Source organism: Callorhinus ursinus, unplaced genomic scaffold (assembly GCF_003265705.2).
Source record: "Callorhinus ursinus isolate GAN/ISIS: 27379988/994484 unplaced genomic scaffold, GSC_fseal_2.0 scaffold6, whole genome shotgun sequence".
NCBI lineage: Eukaryota > Metazoa > Chordata > Mammalia > Carnivora > Otariidae > Callorhinus > Callorhinus ursinus.
In genome coordinates this window covers 6,728,966-6,748,112 of record NW_027397068.1, presented here as the reverse complement: position 1 = coordinate 6,748,112, position 19,147 = coordinate 6,728,966, and the positions used below count along the sequence as shown (strand labels likewise).

General features: G+C 36.6%; 1 protein-coding gene across 4 annotated transcripts in view; it reads left to right on the top strand.

Annotated features, from left to right (window-relative positions):
• Window positions 1–19,147, top strand: part of CEP162 (centrosomal protein 162) — a 98,906-nt gene that overhangs the window by 48,798 nt on the left and 30,961 nt on the right. For all 4 annotated transcript variants that reach the window (XM_073893582.1, XM_025862078.2, XM_073893581.1 and 1 more), the window contains 9 exons: window positions 3,066–3,199; window positions 3,450–3,677; window positions 4,213–4,353; window positions 6,468–6,580; window positions 8,894–8,999; window positions 11,468–11,594; window positions 12,821–12,984; window positions 13,761–13,865; window positions 17,221–17,433. In XM_073893582.1, coding sequence (XP_073749683.1) covers window positions 3,066–3,199; window positions 3,450–3,677; window positions 4,213–4,353; window positions 6,468–6,580; window positions 8,894–8,999; window positions 11,468–11,594; window positions 12,821–12,984; window positions 13,761–13,865; window positions 17,221–17,433 — 1,331 coding nt within the window. The remainder of the gene's footprint in view (window positions 1–3,065; window positions 3,200–3,449; window positions 3,678–4,212; window positions 4,354–6,467; window positions 6,581–8,893; window positions 9,000–11,467; window positions 11,595–12,820; window positions 12,985–13,760; window positions 13,866–17,220; window positions 17,434–19,147) is intronic.

The following is a 19,147-nucleotide window of genomic DNA, read 5'->3' as shown; positions in this document are numbered from 1 at the left end:
AGCGGACTCTGAGAGACAGATTAGTGTTCAGAAAGTCTAGAGAATGCACTTGGAATAAACCTTAGGATGAAAAAGAAGCCAGGTGCTGGGGCTTACTCAGAGTTTCTCTTTTTCATGTAACAAGAAGGCAGGAATAGGCAGTTCAGACCTGGTACCACTGTGCAAAGAGCCAGATCCCTTCTTTCCTGCTGCAAAATCCTTTATCTGTGACTTTTGTCTTCATTATAACAAGGTGGCTATTTCAGCCTCCAGGCTGGGTCAGGAGGAAAGGTAAAAAGTAAAAGGTCCATGCCAGTTAAATCATCGACTTCTTCATCAGGGAAGTAGTGACTTTTCTGGAAACACCATGTAAGAAACTTTTGCTTTCATCTTATTAGCCTGAATTTTGATCTCATGGCCACCCTCAGTTGCCTGGAGTCCAGGGAGATGAGTATTTTCAGCTGGGTACATTGCTGCCCAGGGCAAAATTAATAGGGAGGTTTCTATTAATAGGGAAGAGGAGATTGGCAATTAGCAGTACCTGCTGTATGGTTGTTTTCCTTTTTATTTTAAATTAATTTTCTTTGCCTATTACGTTTTTATTTTTAGACTAATAACTTTCTTCTTTTTTTTTTAAGATTTATTTGAGAGAGAGAGAACACAAGAGCACAAGCTGGGGAGAGGGGCAGAGGGAAAAGCAGAGTCCCCACTGAGCAGGGAGCCCAACGCTGGGCTCAATCCCAGGACCCTGAGATCATGACCTGAGCCAAAGGCAGACGCTTAACCAACTGAGCCACCCAGGCACCCCTAGACTAATAAGCTTCTTGTCAAAAAAGGAATAGTTGCTCATTATTTAAATTTAAAAATACAGAAAAGTAAAAAGAAAGCAATCATTTAGCAAGAAGCAATGGGTGTCACACTGAGTGAGCATCATTTCATGCTTCTCATGTGTATGTCCTTATACAGATAGAAGGAAGCATAGATGGTGGATGGAAGGAGAGAGGCAGACATATGGCTAAATGGACAAAACATTTTATAAGAACAGGATCACTCTTTGCAAGTTTTTTTTTTTTTAAATATTATTTATTTTTGAGAGAGTGCATGAGTGGGGAAGAGGGGCAGAGGGAGAGAGAGGGAGAGACTCCCAAGCGGGGAGCCCAACTTGGGTCTCACACCCATGATCAAGAGTCGGACGTGATGCTCAACCAACTGAGCCTCCCAGATGCCCCTACAGGTTCTTTTAAATAAAACATTAGATTTAGTTTTTCTTAAATCTGTAAGAAAAAGAAACTTCATCCTGAGAAATATTATATCCCAAAAGAACCCTTTAAGAAAACAGATTTTGAAAACCACTCAAAAAATTGCCAGAATCATGCTGCTTTTAACTGCATTTTCAACTTTATACGTTATCAGTTTTCCCTTCTGTGAAATATAAGGTAGTAAAACTCTTATAGCCCCCACTCACATTCCTTTTACTCATTTTTGTTGATTTCATTTTTCCTTGTTCAAGTTTATTTATTATATTTTATCCTGCAACCTTAATTCCCCTCAGCTTTTGAATTTAGGTCTTCGTTCTGATTATTAAAGAGATGGAATGCTTTTCACAGATCCCTTAGCCATAGCTTCTCCATTGTGGAATTATTTTGATTGGCTTATTTTTTGACTAAATTTTCTTAATCCATTGTTTTTTCAAGAAGGGTTCATGAGGTCCAAATTCTGCAATGTTTTCATATTTAAGTTTTCTATCCAGGCAAATTTTCTTCATGTATAAAGGAAAAAGATACTGTCTATATACTATTACTAAAAATAATTTCTTAGAGAAATCAAAATTAAGAATTCAAGAAGAGAGAATTCTGGTATGAAAGCATTGGCTGACTACAACTTGAATAAGAACCACCTGCCACCCTTAGCTGCCACTTCCTGGGGAGAATGACAGTGCTAGCAGATCACACCTCATTCACTGGCCACATTAATGGATCTCCAGTGACTTGGAAGGATGAATGCCAGCTTTTACAATGACTGTTTCTTTTTGAACACTTTAAGTTCTCCAGAAAACCTTCTACACGGAATAGTCCAATTACATATGACTACTACTCTGTAAAGAAAACCACTGAATGCCTGCAAAAAAGATTAGAAAGAAATCTTACTTGTTTCTTTTTTTGACTTTTCTGTATTTTCCAAATCTTTAATAACCATGTATTTTTTCACTTTTAATGAAAAAGTAAACTTTACACTTAAAAGTTAGCATCTTGAAGAAATTATATTTAAAAATATAAATTTCAAATTCTTCATTTACCTCTAAGGCAGATAAATGAATGTTTACTGACTGTTCAGCTTGTAGTACTTGAATATGGGCCTCAAGATCTCTTCAAGGTATTTCTCATAAACATTCTTTTTATTGTTTACTGAGTAATTAATTGGCCTTAGAATTATTCCTACTGTTTGGGGATTTATGAGGTACCTTAAAAGCTGAAAATTTGACCAGAACATACATTAATCACATTTTTTTAATTCAATATAATTATCAGGGTTTTATAGCAGTATTATAATTTTACTTTTAAGTCAGATTTAGACTAGCTGTTATAAAGTTTCCATGCAATTTATGTTATTCCTCTGATACTATATCTTGATACACATTATTTATGAAAAGTGTGCTTTGAAAGCACCCTTAATTTGAACTGAAGTGCTTCGTAAAGTTAATCAGCTTCTCTTTGATTCATCACTTGGATATTCTTATTTGTTATTGCTGTGACTGACTATTTTAAAGAATAGTATTTGAAATTAGTAAGGCCTGAAATTATCCCTGTCCACCCACATTCTCCTCACATTTTTTTAGCTCCGTTTATCATTTGATAAGACTCTTGGGTCAATTAGCCTTCTCTGTCAGATTGAGTGAAATGTTGATTATGGGCAGCAGTTCTGACTGCAGTGAAACAGCCGTGTTACAGTTAGACCCCTGCCTCTTTCCAGACCCTCTTCTATCCTACTTTCCCATTGTATTAGTGCTTATTGTTACATGATTGCTGAATACACAGTCAACTTTGTTTGCATTTGTGGTGCTTCTGTCCTTTGTTTACAATATTTAGAAATCTTATCGGGAACAAAAGTCATCAAGCCTGCAGCTTTGGGTAAAGCAGCTCCCAAAACTGAAAGTTGCCCGGCTACTCCTAAGAAGGCTGAAGATTCTACAGAAACTGATTACTGTGTTCAGTTTCAGAATGTAAGTATTGAATTTCAAAATCCCATTCATAATTTTTTCTGTTTTATAATATTAAAACTAATAAATAATGAAATTTGTTTTGCATCAAGCATGATGTGCTAATCTTACTGAAAATTTATTGATTTCTTTCCATAGCAGAACATTGTTAACCATGTCATTTTTATTCATTGTGTTTTTTTTTTTTCTAACCACCTGTGTTCAAACCTAGTATGTAAATATACTATAAGGAAGTAATGCTTCTTCTTAAAAGGATTCTTCAGGATACCATGGTGAGAACAAGGAGACCGAGTTAATTATGTTTAAAAGAGTTCAGGAAGCAGAGGAAAAATGGAGGGGTGCACAAGCCCTAATTGAGCAAATTAAAGTTACATTCTCAGAAAAAGAGAGAGAGCTGGAAAATAAGATGGAAGAACTAAAGAGACAACAGGAAAAGGAACTCTTCAGACTGAACCAAGACAATTACATTCTTCAAGCCAAGGTACTAGACACATTGTCCTGTTTCTCCTTTTATTGATTAAAAAGAACTTGTACTCCCTGCAAAAATGCGTTGTCATCCTTTGTTTCTGGGACTGTTTTGACTTGATGTGTTTGCTGTATAAAATATGAACATGGTTGCCAAGACTGCCTCCTCACAACAGAGCCTAAATCGAACTCCCTGGGAAAAAAATCAAAATTTAAATTGGCTCATTTTGATATTTTTCTTCTGTTAGCAGTCCTTTTTGAAAACAAATCCCTTAGTTCACTATGACCTTCAAAGAAGACAGTTTCAGAAAGAACTGCTATAGAAGGCCTAGATTCAGAGAATGACACTCTGTAGCATTTCTGAGTTATTCTCATCACCAGAACCATCAGCACAAAACATCACATTGTAATGATTTAGCTAGTTGGTGTTAATTCCATTGTAGTTATAGGACAGTTTTAGATCTATGCACCTTGAGTTTTCTGTTATTCTTCTCATCTCTCACTTCATCATCTCCTTTCCTAAATAAAATAATGTCTGTATTTTCTCAAAGTTAAGTAGCTTTGAAGAAACAAACAAAAAGCAGAGATGGTTACATTTTGGAGAAACAGCTGATACTGTCACTGAAGAAAAATTGAAGCAAATTCAAAAAGAAATACAGGAACAAGAGACGCTTCTTCAAGGATATCAACAGGTGTGGTGATTTTTCAGCACTTTGTGAATTTGTTCTTGAGATCCTTTGATTATAAAAAGTAAGGCATATTAAAATATTTCTGTGCTTATGTAGCGGGTAACAGGAATTCTGGCAAAAATGATTAAGTAATAATTTGACTAGTCTGAACATTTTTCATAGGCATGTAATTAAGCTGGTTAAGAGCATGGGGACACTGGGGAGGGTATGTATTGTGGTGAGCACTGTGTATTGTGTAAGCCTGATGAATCACAGACCTGTACCCCTGAAACAAATAATACATTATATGTTAATAATAATAATTAAAAAAAAGAATCCAGTGTTAGTCCTCCCTCCACCTCTTGCAGTGCAGCCTTGGGCAAATCACTTCACCTCTCTAAGCCAGTTTCCTCATCTCTGAGTGGGGATGGTAACAGTAGCTGCCTCATATGATGGTTATGAAATTAAAATATGAAAGTGCAAAAAAAATAAAAGTGCAAACCAACCCCTTAGTACCTGGCACCCAGTAACCAATTAGTGAATGTTGCCTGTTAACTATTTTTAATAGCCGTATTCCTTAGATACTACCCTTTTCTTCTTTAGTTTTCTGTAATGCTTTTCAGTAGATTATATTGATTAGTTTTGGTATTATATTCAGAAATACAAATCTGAAATTAATGGCCAGTGTGCTGAGAGTGAAAAAATTTGAATTAAATGAGAAAAAAATCTGTGTGTCCTACAAGAAGGTAAATATTTGCCATGTGTGATGGATTCTTCGTAATGCTGACTAGCCAGTCAGCCAGGACAGGTTTAGTGATCTCCAGCATAAAACTTCATCTTAGTTTCCTCCCCTTTTTTCCCTTACTCCCTTCCCCTTCTCTTTCTCACTCATTAATGTTTTCTCTTTGGACTTTTAAACATTAAGCCTGTCAATAATAAGCATTGTCATCTGAGGATAACCAGAGAAAGCATTGTCCTATCAGTGATTCATAACTTTCCTATAGATGAACTAGTACTGATTTTGTAGGGCACACTGCCCTAGAGTTAGTGAGAACCTTCCAAATCCTTTGCCTGCCATTGTGATCTTGCTGTAGAGAACACCTGTTTCTGTTTTTTGGTGTTTTTTTTTAAGATTTATTTATTTGTTAGAGCAAGAGTATGGGGCAGGGAGGGGGGAACAGTAGAAAGAGAGGGGGAGAGAATCCCAAGCAGACTCCGTGCTGAGTATGGGGCCCAGCATGGGGCTCGATCCCCTGACCCTGAGATCATGACCTGAGCCAAAACCACGAGTTGTTCGCTTAACCAGCTGCGCCACCCAGGTGCCCTGAGAGCACACATTTTTAAGGAGTATGTCACAGACCCATAAGGATGCCAACCACCTTCTCCCACAAATATAACACAAAACTTGCATATCTGTATACATTACATTGCAGGTATTTAAGCACAGACCATCTTAGCAAGCACTAGGCCAGACATGGTGAGACAGTCCATGGTTTTTATTAGGTCCTCAAAGGTCCTTGGTTTTCACCAGATTCTTAATTTTTAAAAAAGTTAATAAGCCCTAGCACCTAAGCACGGATTGGTTTGAGTCACTCTTTAGTCCAAGGCTGGGGGAGAACTGGGCCTAGTATCTGCTTTGCCTTGTCCTTACACTTTCAGAAATACCTGGTCTCTAACTCCCTGCTCACAGAAAGTTCCAGAAACAAGCATGGAAGCCCATCGTGGCTATCTATATCCAGTTACCTCATTGCAGGAAGCCAGGCTAGAATCAAAAAAAAGAGGATGCAGACAGTTCCAGTGGGCCTTTCTGCCCCTAGTCCACACAGTTAGGCTCTAGTTATTTCTGTAGCCACTCAGCCTGCTTACTCCTGTGAAATACAGCGCCTTACACTGACATTAGGATCTTGGGAATTTTTGCAACTTTGTTTTTCAAGTAAGCATTTTGGAAAGAATTGTTTTCAGGTAACAGGTTTTCTTCTGAGATGATATAAAGAGTTTTAAAAAGATTTTGCTTACTCAAAACTAAATAAACTTAAAAGACTTTGAAAACATTTAAAGGATGTATCTGTTGTGAGCATAAATACTTATGTAAGTACCAATGACTATTAACTAAAATGTAATTTTCTGTTTATAAAAAGGAAAATGAAAGATTGTATAATCAAGTGAAAGATCTCCAAGAACAAAACAAGAAAAATGAGGAGCGAATGTTCAAGGAAAACCAGAGTTTATTCAGTGAGTTAGCTTCCTTAAAGTAAGTTCTTTTTGAATTCGTAAAATCAAATATACGTGGACTATTTCTAAACATTTTATTGTTATATTAAAAATACATTTATTTTTACTTAGAACTGAAAAAAATTTACACTTATGGTTTGTAACTTTTATAGGTTTAAGATTCAGTATATTTTTCTTTTAGTACTAAATGGCTAGTAGTACATATTTTAGTATTTTTAGCATACTCATATTTGAGTTTCACATCAGTTTTAGGAAATTGAATATACAGTATTCCTCTTGATCAGTCATTAAGCCTGAGATGCTTAGTCATTTCCTAAGGAACCATGTGATTAATCATACTAAAAATATATGTATCATATAACTATCACTTAATGTTTTGTAGAAGTAGAGCCTGAGGTAGGGATCCTTATGGAGGTGATTTCTGGGAGGATAACCCTAAGGAGAAGGGGAACAAGAGAAGCAAGATGGGATAAGGGGAGGGAAGGTAAGTAAGAACGTGGTCTTAGCCAGACACTGGCTTTATTTATGCTGTTCTTACCAGAAAGCTCAGGAAAACAGATTCGATCACAGAGTTGGTCCCACTTGAGGCAAGGGGAGCAATCTTTTATACCCTCAAACTAGTCAGTCCCTGGGTGAGGTATGCCCCAGGAAGAGAGTGGGGTATATCCTCTAGGCCAGGGGGCAGAGGCTGCTATTTGGCTGAGGGCATTTCTCCAGAGAAGAACTTGTGAGTTGTTATTAACCAGCACTTGGCCCGGCAGGCTCAGGGAGCACCGGCACCTACTTAGGAATCCTATTTCGGACTGTAAGATCTGTAAGATCTTTTAGATAATACTACATCCAACTTTAACATATTAAGTGAAAAAGCTGAACTCATAAACATGGGCAAGTTAGGGTACTATCTTTTAGGAAATGGCTCACCAGTTTTGTGTCACTTCACATAGACACCTGATCACTTAGATGGGACTGCTATTAGAAGAAGCTTCTTTGGGGGCGCCTGGGTGGCTCAGTCAGTTAAGCGTCTGCCTTTAGCTCGGTTGTGATCCCTGGGTCTTGGGATCGCGTCCTGCATCAGGCTCTCTGCTCAGCGGGGAGCCTGCTTCTCCCTCTCCCTCTCCCTGCTGTCCCCCCTGCTTGTGCTCTCTCTCCCTCTGACAGATAAATAAATAAAATCTTTTTTTTTTAAGATTTTATTTATTCATCTGAGACACAGAGAGAGAGAGAGAGAGAGAGCATGAGCAGGGAGAGAGGGAGAGGGAGAAGCAGGCTCCTCGCTGAGCCAGGAGCCCAATGTGGGGCTCGATCCCAAGACCCTGGGATCATGACCTGAGTTGAAGGCAGACGCTTAATGATCTGAGCCACCCAGGCGCCCCAAATAAATAAAATCTTAAAAAAAAAAAGAGGGCACCTGGGTGGCTCAGATGGTTAAGCATCTGCCTTTGACTCAGGTCATGATCCCAGGGTCCTGGGATCGAGTCTCACATCAGGCTCCCTGCTCAGTGGGGAGCCTGCTTCTCCCTCTGCCACTCTCTCTCTCTCTCTGTCTCTTATGAATAAATAAATAAAATCTCAAAAAAAAAAGCAGCAGCAGCAGCTTCTTTGGCCTTGAATGTATGACCCCAAGAATGTATGACCCCAAGCCAGTTGTGATAATCTGCACAGTTCTGATGCATGAAAGCATTTATATCTGATTTCTTTCCAATCAAGTATGCTTCAGTAAAGCATTCTAAAATATCACATCTTATATTACATGGGTTTAAAAGAGATCTATTCCCGGATCCCAGGCTGAAGCTTTAAATGCACTTTCACAATGAAATAGAGGGTTTCTTTACATTAGGATTAGATGATTTTAAATACAGTCCTAAACCCCTTGTATAATGTTTCTGGAAAACCAGAAAAATTGATTCTAACTCCAAATAATAGACTGTGTTTGGTTTTGTTTGTCATTTACCATGTGTACGATTGGTGATTTGTGTCTCTTAGAAAGGAGTCTAGAATGATGTAGCAGGGAAGATGTAACACCACAGGAGAAATGCCACACATCTTTCTCGCACATTGGGTTTTGTTTCTCTGAGAATTAGTAGAAGGTATTTTTATATTATAAAGAAAGCAAGACGTTAGTGTTTCGATTCTTTTAAGTTGAATAAACATCTCCCTTATACCTCTTTTACTATTTTACTATTTTAATGTTTAGAGTAAATAACCTTTTTTTCTTCAGTGGCTCAAATAGTTGCAATGTCCATTAGATTTTTTTAATTTTAAGAATTGTGTATTTTGCATTGAAAGGAGTACTTTGTTTAAAAAAATATTGTTATTTTTCAAAATAAATCAGAGAACAGATGCACAAAAGTCGTTTCCTGTCTCAAGTGGTTGAAGATTCAGAGCCCACCAAAACCCAGAATTTTACAGATCTGTTAGCAGAACTACGGGTGGCACAGGTAAGTTGCATAAGTATAGTAAAGAATTTATTATTAAAATTTCCGTATGTGTAAAAAAAAATCTGTTTTTGTAATTTATGAATAGATAAAATCTGTTATAAATTTCATACCATTAAAAAATTTAGGTATATCTGAAATTAGCATTTAATATACATGTGACCTTAGAGAAAATGACATAATACTGGTTTTCGATTGCATCCTCTTTATTTTATTTTTTTAATTTAATTTAATTTTATTATGTTAGTCACCATACAGTACATCATTAGTTTTTTTTGTTTTTTTTCATTTTATTATGTTAATCACCATACATTACATCATTAGTTTTTGATGTAGTGTTCCATGATTCATTGTTTGCGTATAACACCCAGTGCTCCATGTATCCTCTTTATAATCCAGCCTCTCATCTAGTGATCATCAGATGGAGCCATACTGGAGGCATAACCTTACTTAGGGCAGATATACCTTATTTCAAAAATTCCTTATTAGAAATGTAAGCTAAAATAGGAAAATACTTTGAAGGTGATTATTCAGCTTAAAACGTTAAGTGGCTTTTTACCAGTCTTCAATGAACTGTGCACTTCTAGAAGGCAGAGACTGTGTCTACAAATATTTGCCTCCCATGTACTTAACACAGACGTGAAATACAATAGCAGCTCCATAACTTTTTTCTTTATTTTTATTGAATCATATTATAAAGGATATGGCTTAGAATTTTCTAAAGCGGTATTTACCAGTGGGAGATGTTTTGGAATTTGGGGCAAGTTAATTTTATTTTAAGCAGAACAGTTCCATGTACTGCACTATTTTTGTCATCCCTATCCCCAGGAAGTATGTGCTCACTGCCACATTTCCAAACTTGTCCCCTGTGGGATGTAGTTAATTCTCCCCACTCCCTCCCATTAAGAACCATGGCATGAAACTAAAAAAGCCCTTCTAACCTATTTGAATGACTGTATGAATTAGAAAAATGCCAAATACGTACACTTTTTAACGAGAAATTATATAAAGTTTTGTTACGTAGAAATGTAAACATACCCTAGTTTAATAACATGTTTAGCAAGCTTTTGTGGTATATAAGATGCAGCTTCAAATATGAATCTATTTGTCAACTTTCTTCAGGTGCATGTGTGCATGTATAGCATGATTAAAGAGGTAGGGTAGTTAGGCAGATAGGTTTAGAAGAAAGAGTGAATAGTTGGACTCTCCCTAACTCCCTTGCCAGTAGGCCTCAAAAATTAGCAAGTTAAAAGAGAAATTAATATCACTGTGTTTTATGAAGGCTTGGAAAACCATAGTAAGGTTTCAAGCCAAACATCAGCTTTATTCAAATTGTTATTGGCAACCTTTTAAAAGTGCTGTTTTGAAAATATTTTCTGATAGGAAACTAAAACTTGCACTAGAAACATCAGAAAATGCTGGACAAAATAGAATAAACATCTTGTAAATGCAAAATGTAAAAGCTCTCAGGAAAGTGAGAGAACTCTCTAGGGACCAGAAATGAGGAGGGATAAAAACCTAACAGTAAACATCTGCTCCTAGGCTTTCAGTTTAGTAGCCACAGGCTGGAGCTTTAACAGCAAAGTGGAGACAGGACACCTGGAGTTCAGCTGGCCTTACCCTTCAGTCCGGCAGCAGACTAGGAAAACATCCACCCACCATCACAAGGGGCTAAGATGTCAAGAAACTTTTCTGTTTTAACTGGATTGCTAGATAGGATAGGGAGAAAGTGACAATATGGTTGGATCTAGAGGGTATCATGCTAAGTGATAAGTCAAAAGAAAACAAATGCGTATGATTTCACTTACATGTGAAATAAACGAGCAAACAAAACAGACTCGTAGGTGCAGGAAACAAACTGTTGGTTACCAGAAAGGGGTGGGGAGTGTTGGAGGGCAGGTGAAATATAAATTACCAGTTATAAAATAAGACACAGGGGTGTAATGGACAGCATAGGGAATCTAGTCAATAACGTACTAACTTTGTGTGATGAGAGATCATAACTAGACTTACCATGGGGATCATTTCGTAATGTATAAAAATATCAAGTCACTATGATGTGCACCTGAAACTAACAGGATATTTATTGTATGCCAGTTATACTTCAATGTTTTTTTAATTAAAATCTCTTTGGCTACTGTGAGAATAGACTAGCTGCTAAAAGTGGAAGAGGCACACTAGTTAGGATGTTATTGCAGTAATCCAGGAGAAGTGAGAACAGTTCATTGGGAGGTCTTTAGGCTATGTTGAGTTAGATGATTAGAATTAATCTAGTAGGCTATGGGGAATTATTAATAATTTGGCGGGGTGGAAGAACATGATGACACCATAACTAAATTTAGGAAAAATAATTATGTATTTATAAAAAATACGTATGTAGAATTTACGATGGATGGGGTAAAAGAGAGCCTATACCACAATTTTTTTTGTGGCTAGAAATAATTTGCTTTTGTAACTCTATGACTATCAAGAAAGAGAAAAACAGTTTATTGGAAGACGTCAAAAGACTGAAGCAAGACAAACAAGCTCTTGAAGTAGACTTGGAAAAAATGAAGAAAGAGAGAGACCAAGCCAAAGATCAGATTGCTTATGCCACAGGTAAGACGCTGAGCTGAAACAGTTTACCTTTATACTCATAAGTGTTCTAATCTTGAATTTAAGTAACAGTTGCTATTACTACTTAAGGAATCAAAATGCTATTCCTTTAAGTATGTTGTAATTTCAGAAAATTTTTAAAAAACCAATTATTAATAGGTATGTACATTTGATTGGTTTTAGCAGGAATAATTCCAGGATCAGAAAAAATCAAGGATTATTTTGAATTTGTGGCATCTTGTATTTATTCATGTTCATGTCTGTCACCCTAGCTAGATGGTGACCTTCCTGAGGGCATGGTCTGCCTTTTTGTCCCTGGGTCTGAAACTTAGGCTCTCAAGTATTTGCCAAATGAACAAATAACACTGTACTGTGTTTATAGAAAACACAAGGATAAATGTGACATTCTCTGCAAGGGAAAACAAAGGAGAGTAAGATAAGAATGCAGAAAAGTTTAGTATTTTAAAAATTACAAATAAACATGAGACATGGTACTATGATACTACACAGGGCTTTTAAGGAAGAGTAGCATTTGAGCTGGGTCCTGACAGATTGGAAGACACAGAAGTGAAGGGATGGAGGGAGGTTGCTGGAGTGTGTTTCTTGAGCATGTTATTGAGTGCGCCTATGGATTGGAGCTTAGGATGACAGAACCCAGGGCTAGAAAAGTGGATCAGAGGAGCCCTTGTGAGGGTCTTTCTGCTGTGATATTATGATCTTCAGTGTAAAGTATGTACAATAAAATCTACTTACCTGTTTGTAAGAAAATTACATTTGCTTTCCTCATCTGTAAAATAGAAATAATAATAATAGTGCCCATCATGTTTGTTTTATTAAATGAAATCATGCATGGTAAACACTATTGTTTCCCGTTGCAATTTTTAATATAATTATAGGAATTCATGTTTATTATTTCTTGGATCCAACATTCATTGTCCCATGGAAACAACTTTGCTTTTATAATGAAAGTGGGAAAATAACTGATTTATCAAAAAATTTATACACAGCCAATTTTGCTATGAATGTGAGGATTTGGACTTTGAAGACAGTCTTCATTGCTCTTTACTAATTGATTAATAAACTGGACATTACATTGCAAAGATCATTTTTTTTTGCTTCTTATTTTTTCATAATGCTTTCATTATATAGGCATTGGTTTTCATGTAATTTAGTTTATTTCCATATTTTGGAAAATTACAATCAAGTTCAGGAGTTCCTTTTTCTTATAGGTGAAAAATTATACGAAATAAAAATTTTAGAAGAAACACATAAACAAGAAATCAGTCGTCTGCAAAAAAGATTACAGTGGTATGCTGAAAATCAGGAACTTCTGGATAAAGATGCAGTTCGGCTTAAAGAAGCAAATGAAGAAATTGAGAAGCTCAAACTTGAGGTAGTAAGATCATTTTAGAAAGTATTTCTGTGATGAACCCTATTCAACAATTAGTTCTTCTGAGCCTTATAAGTGTAATTGAGTCAATACCTTAAACATTTTAATAATGAAAATAGCTGGTTTGGGTTTGGGTTTGCTCTTAGAGATGTGTAGTCTGTTTTCGATTAGACTGAGAATAAATCTAAGCTCCTTTTCATAACCCGTCAGGTCCCTGTATTGTCTGAACCCTGTCTGCCTCTCCAGCCTCATCTGTATGTATCACACTCCACACGTCACTCTCCTGCAGCCACACCAGACCTCCCTCTGATTCTTGAACATGCTTGCTCCACGGGTTGCCTTGGTCTAGATTACTCTGGCCTGGTTTCTTCCATGTCTCACTCCTCATTCAAGTCTCAGCTCCAGTTTCTACTCCCCAAAAAGACGTTTCCTGATCTCCTCATCTAATGGAGCTACCAATCCTGCCCCCTTCTGACCTTTCTTCCCAATCTGTCACTCTGTTTTATTTTCTTCATAGCACTTGTCACTCTCTGAAGTTATTTTACTTACTCGTTGATTTAATTTACTCGTTGATTTAATTTATTAGCTTATCATGTGTCTCCTCCACTGGAGTGCAAGCGCTATGAAAGCAGGCTTATCTTGTTTGCCCTCCATATCTCCAGCACGGTGCCCTATCTGGGAATTCATAAATGAATGAATGAATACATTATGCATCTCTCCTGGGGTTTCTCTGGTGTGTTTTAAATATGCTTCTTAACGTTTTCTTTACCTTTTGATAGGTTGAGAAACTGAAAGCTGAATCTGGAAATCCATCTATTCCGCAGAAGATACGTTTAAAAGAGAAAGCAGCTGATGCCAAAAAAATTCAGGATCTAGAGCGACAAGTATGTGTTCAGGGTAAATTTTCACTAAGTTATTTTATATACAGTGCATTTTTGTTTTCTCTCGTTTCAGTGGTTCCTACAAAATATAATTGACCTGAAAATTCTTGTTTTTATTAATTTATTCTAATATAGAACTGCCCTTTAAATACTTGATATACAATAAAGTGACAGTAATAAAAGTAGTAAACAAAATCATTTTATATAGTCTGTGGCTTTCTGCATAAAGAATGTGTAGGCTGTTGTGCCTCATTGGATGGTAGACCTGTGGATGAAACGTTATTTTGTATTCCAGCTCTATTAGACATCTAGACACAAGCAGCATTTTAAAACTCTGGGTATGGAGTTAGGATTCCTTCTCCTGATGAAAGTTTGGTGAGAAAGGAGTACAGGAAAGGAGATCCTTGAGTTGGGAACATGTTAGAAGTGCTTGGGAAGTGTTGCAAAATGCCCTGGAAATAGAACATTTAGCCTTCCAAAAAGCTGGCCTTAATTTTGAGTTCTTGCTCACTGTCAAGTTTCGAAATACTCATTTCATGGTCTGGGTAGCTGGGAGACCTTTTCAAAAATCATATAGTGATGCTGATTAGGATAAAGATGTTTTTTCATTGAAGTAGTTATTTTGTAGGGTGGAATATTAACTTTTCTCCTTCTGTTTTTAAAGCTGTAATGTAACATTTGTATTCATAACTCAGTATTAAAACAAAATAAGAATTTCTAGCCCTGTCCATAAAAGGGAGCATGCATCTGTAGTCAAATCATGACACTTCAATGTACGGCCATTATTCCCTCACAAACCCAAAACTGTGAGGTCATCACTGGGCTGAATATTATCCCAGTTTTATGAGAGAAGGAAAACTAAGCAAAAAATTAACTTTTTTACTTTTACAGGACCTGGTCTTATATTAAAAGGTATGATTTTTAGTTGGGCTCAGTAGCCAGGAAAGAAATAGGACAGAGTATCTTGAAGAGCTACAAATATTCTGAAATCACTACAGTCCAGGATTGCTTGGCTATTTTTCAGTGCTTAAGATTTAAATTAGCTAATGTAGATGAAGCCATCCGGAAGGGTAAGAGAAACAAGACCAGAGAAACTTCTTCTCCACCTGATGACTTTAAGAGAAACAATGTAGAACTAAATGAGTCAGAGTGAAAAACTGAAGCGTGCTTAAAAGCAAAATTAAGGCTTGAAATGATCCATATTGACTAGAAATATAGCACTTGGTACAGGTTACCTTTCTCTTTTATTAATGGTTTCATTAAAAGTTTATTGGTTTACCATTTTAAACTATATCTTTCTAAAATATTGCTCATTAATAGTATTTTGTGTAGTTTGCTGCATGTACATTTCAGATCTTATTCTGTTCCCATGAACATTTTTATCCTGATGATTTTAAACCTTAACATATATTTTAAAATCAAGGTATATCACAGTATATTCAGAATCATTTTGGAGCCATGTTCTGAAATAGATTAATTATAGAATAATGAATAACAATTAATAATCTCCTTTTCTAAATAATATATAAGTAAAAATGGGACTAGTTAATTAGATGCATGTTATAATGAAAATTTCAGATTATGTGCTGTTTTTTACTCATGCTTTTATTTAATGGAATATTCCATAGTTTAATTTCCACTGAGAATATTTAAAAAAGCGTTTACTTTGTAGGAGAGCCACACTGGTATCAGTGACCAAAGAATAATATTAAAAAGCAAAATTAAAGAAAATATAAATAAAATCAAATTTTCCCCCAAAATATAATAAGCATTTAAGAAATCAAAATTAGATTAAAACATTTCTTAAAATTTTAAGTGAAAGCATTAATTATGAATAATGTTATAAACCATTTTTAAAAATTGAGATCTTTTTCAATATATATGATGTGTTATGTGTATGTATATACTCACATGCTTAGATCTCCAAATAACTAGATTTTTTTTTTAAGATTTTATTTATTTATTTGACACAGACACAGCGAGAGAGGGAACACAAGCAGGGGGAGTGGGAGAGGGAGAAGCAGGCCTCCCGCTGAGCAGGGAACCCTATGCGGGGCTCGATCCCAGGACCCTGGGACCATGACCTGAGCCGAAGGCAGACGCTTAACGACTGAGCCACCCAGGCGCCCTATAACTAGATTTTTAATACCAGAGAAAGCAAAGCTTTGAAAATGTTGATGAAATTATCAATATTTGTATCTGGATATATTTCAATTTATGGTACATATGTGAATGTGCAAGCTGTCTTCGTGAATGGAAATATTTGCTTTTAACTTTGCAAATGATGAGATCCTTGAATACTTAACATGAACAATATTCAATCTATAAACAGGATTTTGAGCACCAGCAACCCATTGTGCCTTAGGGAAAAGTAGTTTTTGAGACCAGATCATAATAAAAGACAATATTAACAAGCCCTTACGGTATGCTGGGCATTCTGCTAAGCACTTTACCAAGATAAATGTCATTTGATCCTCACTTAAATTTATCAGTGCCATGAAATTGGTATTGTTGTCATTCCCACTTTACCTCTCATGTGCTATTTTATTGTATTGTATGCTCAGAGGGTAGAAAACTGCTCAACAAAGAATTTTATGTTTTAATATGTTTTTCTAAGATACCTTAACCATAATACCTTTAACAAAAACAAGTATACACACATGCACATATATAATATGCTCCAGTTTCTGTGGGCCTTGGCACTGTTCTTTCTTATAGAAAGACCATTAAAATATATTATTGTTTAATAGACCAAATGAAAAGTAGTCTTTTGTGAAGACTTCATTAAATATTATCTAATCCTCCTTGCTTTCTAATTGCAAGAAGTAACTTTAAAATAGATCAAACTTCATTTGGAGGGGGACATCGGTAGGAGGGATGAGGTTGGGTGGAAACTGTTGCAGGTAGGGGCAGGTGCTTAGGAAGCTATGTGTTTATTGCAAAAATTCTGTACATTCATGTGCATATAAGTCATTTTTCAATTAATAGATAGTATAAACATGGTCATCTGAGGGAGTCTGTGGGAAAAAAGGAAAGAGCATCGTCCTCAGAAACATGGGCTATTACTACTACAATAGAAAGTCCCAAGATCTATTTCAAATAAATATAAGAGGATTTCTATAAATTAACCAGTACTAAACTAGACATCATACTATAGGGTTTTAAAGTCAGATAATCTAGCGATACAAAATTTGAAATTAATTCATGTTTTTGTGCATTTGATTCAGTCTTAAGATGTGATATAAACATCTCTTTGAAATCTAGACATGACTGATAGAGCATAATCTAAATTTATACATCAAACTGCTTAATTTTAATATATTTGTGACCTTACATATATGCAAAAATATTTTAAAAGGTTAAGGAAATGGAAGGCATTCTAAAGAGAAGATACCCCAATTCTTTACCTGCTTTAATATTGGCTGCATCAGCAGCTGGTGACACAGTGGATAGAAATACAGTGGACTTTATGGAAAAAAGGATAAAAAAACTAGAGGCTGATTTGGAGGGCAGAGATGAAGAAGCAAAGAGAAGCCTTCGGACCATGGAACAGCAGTTCCAGAAAATGAAGGTAAGAGCCAGCTAGACCCTCAGGGTCTCAGTATGATGGGCGCTGGGCACTTCTCAGGTCTCATTTTTACAAATTCCTAAACATCCTAAAAAACCTTTGCCTATAAAACCTTTGCCATGAGTGTCAGCAGATGCAAAAGAAACCTAGAGCCATCCTATCTTTTTTGTTCTCCTTCAGCAACTTTTCTTTTTGTTTCAAGCATGGAAAATCAAGCGCAGGGCCCCCTCTCAGTGATAGTAGAATTAGTGGAAATTAAGTCATGAAAAGGCAGAGTAAAACACCTCTGATGTATATTCAATAAAAAATTGTTTTTTAATTACCATGGTTGAAAATACTTTTTTGAAATTTCCCTAGATAAGGGAGAAGGGAATAAGAAGAATATGTCTTGGAGTAGAGCAGGGGGGCGGGCAATGCCTGTTGAAAATGTCTTTCTGAGTTTTCTGATCCTTCATGAGGAAAGAATTTGAAAATACAAGTGCTAGGATGACCAAGTATAAAAGAAGATGTGGTATTTCATTTACTTTTAAAAATTTGTTGAGCACACAGTTTCTGCGGTAATTCATGCTGGATGCTTTCACAGACGTTTTAGTTCATCCTGCATCATCCTTCAGTCACTGGTGAGAAATAGATATTGCTACGCTACTTTACAGCCAGGGCAACAGAGATGTTCACAACAGAGATGTTCACAACAGAGATGTTCACATCTTGCCTGAGGTGCTACTGCTGGTGAGGGTTAGAGCAAGGCATCAAATCCTAGACCATGCTACTTCTAGGAAGCAGATCTTATTCTCCACAGATTTACATCCTGAGAGAAGCAACAGATGATAGGATATTAGATTCCAGAAACAGTGAAAGGTTGAAAAACTGGCAGTACATTGGCCTGCTAGTTAATTTAAGGTCCTGTCAAGGAAGTTGGGCTATTTTTCAAATCTCTCAGTTCTCTGCCTGGTTCTCTTTCTTCTCTCACTCTCCTAACTTCCAAGATGGACTTCTCTTTTAACCACCCAGTTTTCAACCATGCTTACCTTCCTCGCTTTCTGCTCCAGTTCACCCATCTCTTTCTCCACTCCTCTCACACAAATCTGTGTTTCTGAGGAGATGGCCCAGTTGTGAGAGTAGGGCTGTCACAGGTGTGTAGGTGTCTGGTCTCGTGAATTCCCTCAGTGCTACTTGACAAGCCTATTGCTGTGGCTAATCGATTTCTTCTATTCCCCGAAACGTTCACTCCAGACCTCCTTCCATCAAGTTCATCTGACCCCACACTACTTTTAAATAGACTGCCTCCTATCCGAAGGAGACTGCAGTGCAGTGGAAAACACAGGCTTTTAGAGTCAGACCAGCCTTCTGTCCAGGCCCAGTTTCACCGTTACGGCTTCATGACTTTGCACTAGTTACTTCAGCTTGCTGAGTATCTCATATGTAAAGGCGATAATAACTGACTTAGTGCCAGTTATACCACTTTTACTCCTAAATTGCTTTCAGTTCCTCTGTCCCTTTTTATCACCATGTCACTCTACGGCCATCATTCATAAAAAATGGCTGGATAACTGTTGTAATCTCCTGACTAGTCTACACATACCCACTTCACCCCATCCATCCTCTAATCAGCTCTTAACAGTAAAGCCAAAATTATATTTCCATATCCCTCAGTCTTACACACACACACACACACACACACACACACACACACACACACACACACACACACACACAC